The sequence below is a fragment of the Prosopis cineraria genome, unplaced genomic scaffold (genome assembly GCF_029017545.1).
Source record: "Prosopis cineraria cultivar Desert tree isolate PC_DT_omini unplaced genomic scaffold, ASM2901754v1 PC13, whole genome shotgun sequence".
In the NCBI taxonomy this organism is placed as follows: Eukaryota; Viridiplantae; Streptophyta; class Magnoliopsida; order Fabales; family Fabaceae; genus Prosopis; species Prosopis cineraria.
In genome coordinates, this window is record NW_026555344.1 from 7,983,269 (window position 1) to 7,996,016 (window position 12,748).

At 32.5% G+C, this 12,748-nt stretch overlaps 1 protein-coding gene and 1 non-coding gene across 3 annotated transcripts; one reads left to right on the forward strand and one right to left on the reverse strand.

The window, feature by feature from the left end:
• Positions 1–6,333: 6,333 nt before the first annotated feature.
• Positions 6,334–6,415, reverse strand: TRNAS-AGA (transfer RNA serine (anticodon AGA)). The gene has a single exon. It is a non-coding gene; the product is annotated as a tRNA-Ser (tRNA).
• Positions 6,416–6,451: 36 nt separating this feature from the next.
• Positions 6,452–11,758, forward strand: LOC129289768 (DNA-repair protein XRCC1). 2 transcript variants are annotated; one of them, XM_054926524.1, is made up of 8 exons: positions 6,452–6,594; positions 7,058–7,402; positions 7,497–7,685; positions 7,787–7,898; positions 8,706–8,791; positions 8,906–9,016; positions 9,493–9,579; positions 11,029–11,758. In XM_054926524.1, exons 2-8 carry the CDS (start codon positions 7,136–7,138, stop codon positions 11,368–11,370), a joined length of 1,194 nt encoding a protein of 397 aa, XP_054782499.1. In that variant the 5' UTR covers positions 6,452–6,594; positions 7,058–7,135; the 3' UTR covers positions 11,371–11,758. The 2 variants fall into 2 exon arrangements, with proteins under 2 accessions (XP_054782499.1, XP_054782500.1); XM_054926525.1 differs by having other exon boundaries at positions 6,516–6,594; positions 7,069–7,402.
• Positions 11,759–12,748: the final 990 nt, after the last annotated feature.

Here is a 12,748-nt window from a genome sequence, read left to right on the forward strand (position 1 = left end):
GAAATTTCAATTCACTCTCAATTTATGGTTATGATTAAGATTTACATATTTATTAAGTTTATTATATTAAATTATCATATTTTCAATTATTTTACATAATTGTTTGAATTTATTATTTTCACTCTTTTAAATTCTTTTTTTATGCTATTCACTGAAAAATTTATTTTGTTAAGTTTATTATATTAAATTATCATCTTTTTAATTATTTTACATAATTATTTAAATTTATTATTTTACTCTTTTAAATTCTTTTTTTTATGCTATTCATTGAAAAATTTATTTTGATTTCAAATTCATTAGCTGACATTGATTCTATCATTGACCTTTGAAGGGTATACAATTATACTGGGTGAAAATTTTATTTGGTATTGTTACCTTTTGATATAAATATTTAAGACTAATGTATTTTAATTTAAAAGTAAGCTTAATTGCTCCACAAATGTTATAGTTAGGTTTTATTTTGACATATATATATACTGTATGTTGGCTGAAAAGAGTTGAGCTCTCGGATGATATGATATTTTGATTGAGGCAATGTATTGTAGAACTTTTAGGAGATCCTATTTATGAAGGAGGTTTTGTTGAAATTTATACAAAAATATTAAATCTTTTATTATAATGATTATTATCAAGAATGTTAAAATTTCAATATAAATCAAAATTTATTTTAGAAATGAAATGCATTTTACAAAAATGTGTGGTGTGATTCACACCCCATGCTTGTCACTTTCTATTTTTGAGAAGTGATATTCTAGCTTCCTTTCTTGCTTTACACTAAATTTGAATCGCCATAGCAATGTCCAAGGGAGGCTCAATATTTTTTTAAAGATAAAGAGTATTGAAAGACGCAAAGATGTATGGTAAAGGAGTAGTGGAGATAAATGGAGAAGCCAATGACCATGGAGTTAATACTCCTGTGAAATTAAGCCCAGACTGGTTTACAAAATTGAAAAGAAGAAAGGGAAATAAATGAAACTCTCTCAGAAAATTGAAAAATTAAAATAGGCATGGGGAAGGGCAACAAGCATGAATGGAGATGCGCAAACGATTAAGGGCCGATTTGGTTTTCTTGCATTTCACATTTAGAAAGCAAAATTTAACTTTCAGGAAGTTGAAAGTTGTTTGGGTAAAATATTTTACGGATAAATACATCTTGAAAGTACATTCAAACAGTAGTTAAAAGTAAATTTTTAAAACGTAATTATTTGAAACTTTTGAAAAGTGAATTTGAAAAGTAGGATGTTATTTGACTATACTATCCCAAGTCTAATCTCTTATTCTTTTATTTAAAAAATAGTTAATTCATTAAAAATATAATTATTATTTCAATAATAGTAACTAGATATCAATTTTTTAGTATTATAAATTGAATAATTAATCATGTTCATTTTTAGCATTAATGTATAATAAAAATTACAATTCTTTATCACATTTTTTAAAATTACAAATTAAAAAAAATAAATAACTAGATAACAAATTTTTAGCATTATAAATCAAAATTTATGTTATTTAAAATCTTTATTACATTTTTTAAATATTTTAAATATATTATATTTGTATAATAAAAATTATAAATTATCATAAATTAATGTCCTTTTTAGTAATTGTACATTTAAAAGTATATTTCACTATCATAAATCAAATAAATTTTAGTGTACCAAATTAACTTTTGAAAAAATATATTCAAACACAAATTTTATTACAAGAATTGACTTTCTCTAAACTGACTTTTATCAAATAAACTTTTGATAAACTAAAAACCAAATGCACATCAAAGTTAATGCTCTCGTGAATTTTGATTTCTTCATTCAAAATTTGAAAACAAAAATGGCACGACAGTTGAATACATAGACTACACCTCTAATATATGGATATATAAAAAATTGATTGAACTGGAAGGGGAGAATTAACATTATAACAAAGATTGTTGACAAATGAGAGGAAAGATATTTCTAGCCAATCAGTATCATTCTACGAGAGTTGTATATATAATAAGTTGACGATAATAATAGCACTAGTAATAATAATTTAGTTTAATTATAATAAAATTATAGGAATGATTACTATAAAATCTCATTCCACCAAACACAATCAACCAATATAACTCATGATAATTAAAGGATTAATTCAAAGAGGGATTACCAAGGTTTAATTCAAAAGTAAGAGATCTTAACTTTTTCATAATCATAAAGAGTTTAAAATGATCAATATCTCTTGTATCAGAGTAAAAATAAGTTATGAAAGCATGGGATACTTTAGAGGAGTGAAATAAATCGAAAACAAGTGAAAAACAACTCTTTTATTGTATAACAGGTTAATACGCCGCGATGTGTTGCTCTCTATGCCACGTGCCGCGAGCCATAGCTCAGGCGCCATGCACCGCAGCGTTTTGCATGAAAATTCAATTGATTCTGCTGTCATTTGACAGCAGAATTGGGGAACTTCTGATGCACCCTGATTCTTCATCTAATGTTCAAATGACGTGATCTAGGTGTCTATAGAAAACTCTTAATATGAACTAGCTAAATGGCATGAGTTTCTCTTTCAAAACAAGTCATATCAGGAAGTTGGACACCCTAATGTAATTTTATCACTTTTCATAACTTCCACACAAAAAGGGTGTTCAAAACCCTCAACAAGTACCAAAAGCCTTTTCTAACACTTGGATCGTGTCCATTGAACTTAGGACTATCAGTACTACACGTCACATGCACTAAAACAATAGCAGAACAAAATTTCACTTCTTAACCCCTTTTTACTAAAAACAGAGGGGTAGTTAAATTATTATTGCATTGCACCTAAATCAATCAAAACATGTTCAAATCATTATTTTCACACTTGTACTGGTATTTTGGCTCTATAAACATATATACCTCAACATACACAAATACTTAGGACTCAAGATATAAATTAAACATTTGCAACAACAAAATAGTATAAGTGTGATGGCATGCAACCTAAAATTGGCATTCAAATTCTATTATACAAAATATATCTAAGTTAGAGGCATACAATAAGAATATGTTAATTCCTAACCTCTTGAGCCTTCTCTCTCTGTGCATCAAAACTAAAGCCTGAAAAGTGTTAAATGAAAGGGGTTAGTTTAGCCACTCAGTAATCAAGGTAAAACCTACCTTCTGCAATTATATATCAATTATAAACCAAGCACATGCATATAAAACAAGTACTGAAAACATACTCACACATAACTCATTATTGCTTATTTTGTAACATCTTTATCTCATTTATACTAGGTGCATTGTCACATTACTCTCAAATATGTGATCATAACCCATTATTCATGCGACTTGCCACAACTTAACATGTGTGATATATCATATATTTATTTATGTAATGATCAATTAATCTTATATCCTCCTTATTTCTTCAAACTGAAATCATGAGCTATAACATTGAATATGACTTTGTTGATGTGACTAGACTATCTAAGCTCACTAATCATGAGGTATGACCCGGCCAAAGACCACATGACTCACTCTCAAACCACAGTTTCTCCCATTCTCAAATCTCTGAAGTGTTTCATACCCTAAGCTATTCTCTTTATTGAACTAGTGGAGATAGCTAGGTTTTAGTTTCTCGACAAACTATGGGATAATCTCTCGACAAACTATGAGATAAGGCTATACCTCCGTGCACCAAAGGACAACTTAAATACCAAATGAATTTTTCTCTACTCTTAATCACTAGGCAAACTCCCGCCCTCTGATCATGCCATAGTCAATACTCATTCTTTTCACTTTTTCCTTTGGTCATTATCAAAATTAACATATTGGGCTTACGACTAAGTGCTACCCAAGTACACATCAATATCTTATTAATTTTTTTAATTATATCACATACACGCATTTTTCAATCACAATTTCTCATTTTTATCAAATCAATCACTCATTATTTATTTACAACACATCATCACATTCATTTTTTTTCAAAGATATATGTGTGTTCATAGTTCAAAAACATCTTGATTTAACATTTAAGTTTCAAACCATAAATGACATTATGCACATTCAATTTTCGTACACACATTGAAACTAACACATGCTTTCACATTTAAAATCAACTCATGCATGCAACATTCACATTTAGAAGTCAATTTACAATCAATTAATATATAACTACTTAAAGTAGTGTTTTCTTAGTTACCTTAACATATAACTATCTAAAGTAGTGTTCCCTTGGTTACCTTAAACTTTTGAGAGGTTAAAAATTTATCTCTCAATATAAAAGCTTTCAAGCTTGAATTCCCAAGCTAAAAAGGTGACCAAGAGCCAAAACTACAATCAATCAGGTTGAATTTTATTAACATTACCAACTCAAGCATTAAACTCTCACTCTCTACTTCTAAATTACCTAACGTTCACTCTACATGAGTTTGAGCCTATCCATTAGATTTATTATCACTCTTTAATTCTCAATAATATTAATGAGCTATTAAGTTCCTATTAATGGCATTACATTTTTTCAACCACTCATATAAATGCAAATTTCGAATATTAATAGAGCTCATCATTCAACCACCACCAAAATCATTAATATTAAGTTTAAATACTCTAAACAACTCTCATTAATTCTATTTGAGTCAATGGGTTCGAACCCATACCCCATATGGATTGAAATCATCATCCTCATTCAAATCCTTGGGAAAATGAAAGAGAAAAAGAGAAAAGTGGTGTAGGAATCTTACCTTAGATGATTTGGAGTTTCAAATCCTCCCTTAGATCGTGCCTTAGCAAAGTTTGGTGTGTTTTCTTCCGTTTCCCTTTCCTTTCTGTGTTTGTCTCATTTCACGACTGATATCTATAGAATTTGCACTGTCCACCGTAGCACTTGTCCCCATGCAACGCGGCATGTGGTACAAAGAAGGAAAATTCTTACCCGATGGCCCTGTGCGCTGCAGCATGTGGCACAAAGGTTTTTTAACTTGTTTTTCTCCACTTTTTGATTCTCAAATAACCCAATTTCACTTTAAATCTAAATTATACCTGAAATTCTAACTAAAAACACTAATTATTTTCCTCTGACCACACACCACAATAACTTACTTAATTATCCTTATTAATTTTAGTAAATTAGGGAATTAAAAATCAAGATGTTACAATTACTTCTTTCATTAAAAGTTGTAAGGTATTTTTTGAGAGGTTGAATGTTAAAAAATATAAGGCACTTTTAATATTTTAAGGTGTAATCATTGTCTTTTTTTAAAAAGTGTCCCTATTAAATAGTTATTTTATATTTATTTTAAAGTAAAACAATCTATTACTTAGAGATAAACATGAAAAAATAATATTAGTTTAAAAATAAGTTACTATTTTATTAAATGTGAGATTTAATTAAAAATATTTTATATTTTTTAAGGAAGAAAATATTTAGCAATAATTTTAGGAAGAATTATTCTAAAGTCACATAAAAAAATTGCAAAATACTCTCAACTCCTGTCTCGAAGTACTCCGAAATCCTATGGTCCCCGACGTAAATAATTTTCCAAATTCAATTGCCATGTTGTCCGTCTTGAATCCTAAAATGTCCTTATCACTTTTGCTTGCTCTGGACTCTAAACTCTCAACCAATGTCATCCCAGCACCGCTGAGAACTTTCATGCTCACTGCACCGTCAAGAAGGGAGTCGAGATAAGAATAATTCTCCACATGATATCTGAAAATCACATACCCTAAATAAAAATCACATTAATTTCTTAGTAAAAATCACATGCCCTTCTTTTTATTTAATTCCATTTCTTAGTGAAAACCACATTTCATTCCATTGACTGACTTGCACCAAAATTTCGGGAGGAAAAAAAGAACAAAAACGGCCATAACAATTCATTTAATCATGCAAATTCCAAATAAAAGAACTTGAGATGATCAAACCCGGCACAAAGGAAGACAAACTTCGTTCACCCCACATTCGGATTCAAGGAAACCAAACAACCCAAGAAGGAATGTATGAGAAAAAAGACGAGCATTCCTTACATTCTCCCGGAAAGAGCTTCACGGGATTGGTGAAGGGAGACAAGGGATGATGAGTGAGAAGGAAGAAAGCAGGGATTGTGTTGCGCAGCAGGAGAGCGCTGAAGCTCTGGTTTGGAGCCAAACAATGAGAACAATCATAAGTTCTCGGCGGCAAGAGATGAGAAAGATTCAGGGCTCAGGCTATCAATAGAGAAGAGGAAACGATAGGATTTAGGACTGATGGATAATATGGTAATTTAACATAAAAAGGTGCTTATATTGAGAGGCTGTGTAATATCTTAACTGTTTCATGGACTTAGAGGCATTTTAGTATTTTATAACCCTTTGGTCCGAATTGCAAAAGCGTGAACGGCAGGATTCGAACCTGCGCGGGCAGAGCCCACATGATTTCTAGTCATGCCCGATAACCACTCCGGCACGTCCACTGCGATGATCGAAAGACATCATACATTTATCTTTAGTCGTATTTTGTACCTTGCGCACCACAAAATGAACCACTGCTGTCCGCGTCTTCGTCAGGCAAAGAACGGAATGGAGCTGAGCAGGGGACAGACTCGTTTACTAGTCGCAGCGACGAAGGAGGAAGAGCAAAGAGAGAGGACAGGTAGGTTTTCCTCTTCATTTTCTCATGCCCCATATATTCTCAAACTCTAATCCATTCCTCTTTCTGATCGTTCATGCGATTCTTGTTAGTTTGGTTTTTAAGATTCAAGTGTTGCGGCTTTACTTGGACGATGCTTCTGAGAGTTCTGCATTGATCAATGATTGTCTTAAATTTCCTTTTCTATTTTATAACAACTGAATACAATATCTCATGTTTCCCACCCTTTTCCCCATTTCTCTGGATTGGCTGTATCCTGCTACCCATTTAGGCTCCTACCAGAAACTTGGGGGGCGGGGGACTTATTTAACAATTTGTGTGCACACCGGATACGTAGTGAAATTGTACTTCGAATTATTATGTAATGCTAGTTGTTTCTGTCATAGCCAAAGCAGTTTTGAAGTCCATTAAGGTGAATCCTTTTGATGCTCTTCTCCTTCTCTTATTCTTTTTTCACTTCGATCAGCTCCTGCACAGGTTTCTATGTCGTCCAGACGAGGAATTTGAGTTCCCGCACTTGGGTAACCTTTCAGTGTGTTTTGTCATGTCCAATAGTAAAGCAAATCCAAACGACGCTAATAATAGTAGAGGTTCAAAGCGGAACCTGCCCTCATGGATAACATCAAGGGAAAACGAGAAAGGAAGTTGTGGGAAGAAATCAATGGGGGATGGTGAGGATGAGAAATCTTATGAGTGTGAGACACCCAACAAGAGCGGAGAGCAATTAGTCAGGACAACTTCCAAGCAAGCTGAAAATAGTGGAAAATCTACTGCTTCTAGTTTGGAATCAAAAAGCTTCTCCAAACTTCTGGTATCTTCAATAATATACTTTCAACTGATGATCTTCATGGATTTGTCTTTGTATTCTTTGTCAACGCTGAGGTAATACAACTTTTAATGTACAGGAAGGGGTAGTTTTTGTGCTGTCTGGTTTTGTCAATCCTGAGCGCAGCATGTTGAGGTCCCATGCTCTGGAAATGGGGGCAGAATATAAGCCTGACTGGAACTCAGATTGCACTCTCTTGGTTTGTGCTTTTCCTAATACACCCAAGTTTCGACAAGTTGAAGCTGATTGTGGAACAATTGTTTCGAAGGTCTACCTAATTATTTGCATGTGGATAATTTGTATGCTTTCAAAGGTTTGACAAGTTTCAACATAATCTAAACTTTATTTTGTTCAATTTTTTACTGTTAGGATTGGATATTAGAGTGTTACACCCAAAAGAAGCTCATAGATATTGAAAGTTACCTCATGCATGTTGGGAAACCATGGCGTAGAGTGGATAAATTACAAGAAGTAGATGAAGGTAATATAATTGTATGTGTACTATACTTAGAACCTCATGTCAAAATTTTGGCTGACATCTAAATGAATGTTACAACTTACACCAGTTGCTGCCTGCATCTCAATTGTACAAAATATTTGAGTGATTCAGAAAGCAGTGAAAATAGCAGGCTTCTTTATAAATTAAGTTTTACATCTGAACGTGTTGTCTGTTCATTTTTAGTATCCTGTGATGAAGGAAAATTGAAAATTTAAACGCAATGCTGGAAATGAACTATATTGGGTACTACTCTTCTTGCCTTTCTCTCTACCAGATTTTAGAATTTACTGAAGTACTTTGTTTTGACCTATGTCATATAAATAGTGGAGTTTGTAAGGACTGATATCAATTTATCAATTGTCACTTGATGTGGCCGTTAGAAATTATTAGTTATCATTCTTCTCCTTACCTTAATCTATTCCACATGATAGTTTTTGGAATTTACTCAAGCAATTGGTTTTCTGTTTTGGCTTATGTCCTTATAAATTAAGGGAGCATCAGAATCTCCATGAAATGTTTTCCCCAAAAATAAATGGTAAAATAATACGGCTGATTTAAATTTTAACCGATAGATTATATATTAGTGATATAATGTATTACATATGAAATTGAAACTCTCTAGAAATGACAAAGAATACATATACTTTTTAAGGGTCATCTGTACATTCATTTTCTTTGTTGGAAGTACATTTAGGCACGACAGTAATGTGCTGAAACTCATAGCCTGTTGTTTATATTTAACGTATTGATGAGTTGTTTCTGTCCATATGAATTCATCAATACTTGCAGGTCAAAAATCATCCCTTCCCAACAAATCCCCGAAGCATATTGAGAGAGGGTCACCTTCAACGTCATCTACCTCAACAAAATTAAAGGTAAAAGCTGACCTTTCTGTAAGCTACAATGCCTGGGCTCCAGGAATAATAGTTCTAAATTTTAATTTTGTATGTTTGCATGATATATTTGTATGTTTCATGACATGCTTCCAGGGAAATAAAATTGATCCTTTTAAGAAATGCTTTTCTGCTTCTGAAATGAAGAAGTGGGCTATTGAGGACTTGAATAGAACAATTGAGTGGCTGGAGAGTCAAGAAGAAAAGGTAACTAAGTGATCTCTTCCACATCTCTCTATTGGCACTTGGCAGTCCGCAACTTGTGTCTCACTTGAGTTTTGTATCCTTTAAACAAACCATTCCTTGATGTTCTCTCTTTTAAATTTTGATTTGCCATAGTAGTTTGTAATATTTGCTCTTTTTTGTGAAGCCTGAAACTCTGCTGTTTTATCATGTGTTTGATTAATATGTTTGGTCAAAGTGATGTTTCCCTTTTGCCAAAATGTTTTCTGACCCTAGATAAAATGTAATATGCGTTAGCAATCAAAGAGTCCAAAGGCATTTGTAAGAAAACATTCTCTTTTGTCTACTTATTCACTTGCTATTATTTTCATTTTCTTATAGAACGCTTGTATTTTTAAATGCTCGACAGCAGTAACTATCTATCATAGCAATTAAGTTGTGCTTAAGATTTTTTTTAATATCATATATTGGCCTGCTCTTAATTCTACTTTATGTTTTAGCCGGACCAAGATGAGATAGTGAAAATAGCTGCAGGGGGGATTCTTACTTGCTTGCAAGATGTAACCAGTTCCCTCAAGGAAAAACAGGTTATTCTTTCTTTCTTTTCTTTTCTTTTCTCCCTTTCAAGATGATTGTTACTTTTTCAATTTAGAAACTTGTTTTCTGGCTTATTCTATCCACTTTGGAATGTAAGTATAATTAATTGTTTCATGCATACGTAGATTATAATCTTTTATGCAGCGCTTTCATTTAAAATTTTGCTGACTCAGAAGAGTTTGGCATTGAGAAATATAGAGCACAAAGTTCTGTTCTCATTCAACGATTTCGTCTGAGGGTTCACTGTACACAGAACATTGAAGGCTCGAATCATTAAAATATGGTCCAACACTTTCCAGGTGCTATGTGGGCGATTCTATTTTTATATAAATATCAGTTTTTGTTACTAAACAATTAATTGCAAAGCTACTGCCTTGCGGTGAGATGATAAAAGAAGCCCTTCAAGCTAATTTGGAAATAAAGGAATGTGAACATGTCAAAGTTTTTGGAGGTAGTGTTAAATTATCATATAATTAGTTACTTGTCAGACAAGATTTAGGTTACATTTTATTCAATGGAAACACGACTATAGGAAAGGGAAGGAGTCATGGATTCCCATAAAAACTTGTTTAGCATGCATGAATTGGACTCCTTGGCCCATTGGCTCAGGAAAGCTGTACAACCAAAATTTTCCATTATTTCATGAATGAAATGCTGCTATGCTTCAAGGAAACCATGGTCAAATTCCAAAACTGCGCCAAGCTCCCTTCTTTTATACTTTTATTTTGAGAGGTATTCCAGTATTTTACATTTTATTCATCTCCATTCTTTTATTATTTTTATACTACCACACTTTGCTTAATAAATTTTTTTGTTTCTATTCACATGTATACCAAAACTTCATTTTCCAATATTTATTTTTAGTCCATTAAAAATCCTTAGTCTGGACCAAACAAAACCTTATGTTAAATAACTTCTGTCTTTCTCGCATGAACCCAAGCAGTATTTGGTAGTTCACATTCTCTTGATAAAATCTTATTACCTACCCCATTTCATATGTTACATTAGTTGCCTGCCATTCCTCCCTACATTTTGAATGGTTGAAAGTCTGACTTTGTAACTAATAATAATAAGATCTAGTCATTAAATTGCATTAGAGTGATTCTTTTAATCCTGCTTTCTCCTGCCGGAGCTTTTCCTCGCACCTTTCTTCTCATATTTTGCGGCCCATGGAACATTTTATTGTACTTGTATAGTTGAGTTCTGACAATAGGCGCTTTTATATATGTCCCTTTCAGCTCATCTTTCTTAATTTATTATGGCACTGATTTTTCTGTAGATTTGTTCAATTTACATGCTACTTTTAGTTTCAATGCAAGATACATCATTATTTTATTGATAGAATATAATATACAACTTGCCTGCTATTTTTCTAGCCTAAACTTGACTGGACTGCTAGTTGATTTTGGCCTTTTGAGCTTATTAAATACGTTCATCAGGATATCTGTAAAGCAACTGAGGAGTGGAACTTCATTCCTCGTGTAGTTGAGGAGCTGGCCAAATTTGATGTCTCAGGAAACAACACAGCCTCGGTATCAAAGGAAGATTTATACAAACAGGCAGTGGAGTGTAAACGTATATATGAGGCGGAACTTGACAATTTAGATGATAAGCGGAGAAAGAAGTCTAGGGGAAATAAAGAACAGACTAACCGAAATGGAAGAACAAAAGCCAAATCTGCTGGTGCACCTGAATATGACAGTGATGAGACAGTTGAGATGACTGAAGAGGAAATAGATCTTGCATACAAGAATTTAGCCTCTACATCATGTAAAAGCTGATTGAATTTGTCGCCTTAAGGATGTGGAGCTGTTATTTGGACGTGACTGGCTATCAGCAGAACTTGATACCTTAGGAAAAAAAATGGAGGGATGGAATTTGGGTGGCCTCTGTTGTTCTCTTCAATCGGCCTTGAAACACCCCAATTGTATCTTCTACAGCCGGACGCTAGTGTTCTTTTTCATCCTCAATTTTACGTTAGTGGTTAGGGTGCAAAGCCTTTCAAATCCTCAAATTGTTCATACATGCATGTTTCATATCCTTTTCCCCCTATTACTTAACCTCTTGACGTTCATTTCATTTTTTGTGTTTTTATTTTGCAAGCGCTAGAACATTCACGGACACAGCTTGAACCCCAGATGTGAATATCACAAGGATACTTTGATGCTACTTGAACTAAATGATCTTGGCTTAATGCTTGAAAGGAGCCAAAAAGGAAAAAAAAAAAAAAAAAGTAGGCATGCACGCTTAATGCTTAAGCGCTGTGTTCTCAAGATACGTAGTTGTGGTGGCCCGTGGCCATGAGCAGCATCTTGGACCCTCATCTATATGCTATTTTGATTTATTTATTTTTATTCTCAAAGAAGCAAAAAGTGAATAAACATATAATTTAGTTGTGTTGGAACTGGAAAAGTATTTTCACTTTCTTTTATACAACTTTTTAAGGTAAGCCATATGTATATGTGTATTTGCCAGATTTAGGTAATCTATATTTGAAAAATGAAAGTGTTGCATGTTAGGTACAGTGACTGCACTATCTAAAGTTGTAAATATGCTTTGACTTTACAGCGAGAAATACAGACAGTATAACGATTCATAACTAGGTCACGGTTATTTTTGAAAGATAAGGTGTGTCGACATGCAGACATCTTAAATTCCCAGTGATTAAGCCAAACATTGAAAATCAAAACGCTAGAATTTAAAATTAAATCAGGAATATTATGAACCAATTTTGAAGTGTGCAATTTTAAAAAATTGTGATAGTGAAAGATTAAATGAAATGACAGGATAGCAATAGTATATACTCTCTCCTTCCGTTAAAAAATGTAAGATATTTTAAATTGAATTTCACTCTCAATAAAATAATTATCTACTTTCAAACTAACGTTATTTTTTCATATTTATCTCTATTAAACATTTTACAATAAATAAAAAGTCACTATGAATGAGGGTATTTTTTAAAAAAAGACAATGATTACAACTTGAAAAGCTAAAAATGTTTTACATTTTTTAACATCCAACTCTTAAAAAAAGTCTTATATTTTTGAAATCAAAATGATAGAATTTAATGTCTTAATCCAGATAAAATTTAAAATCAAAACGATAGAATTTAAAATTAAATCAGGAATATTATGAACTAATTTGGACGTGTACAATTTT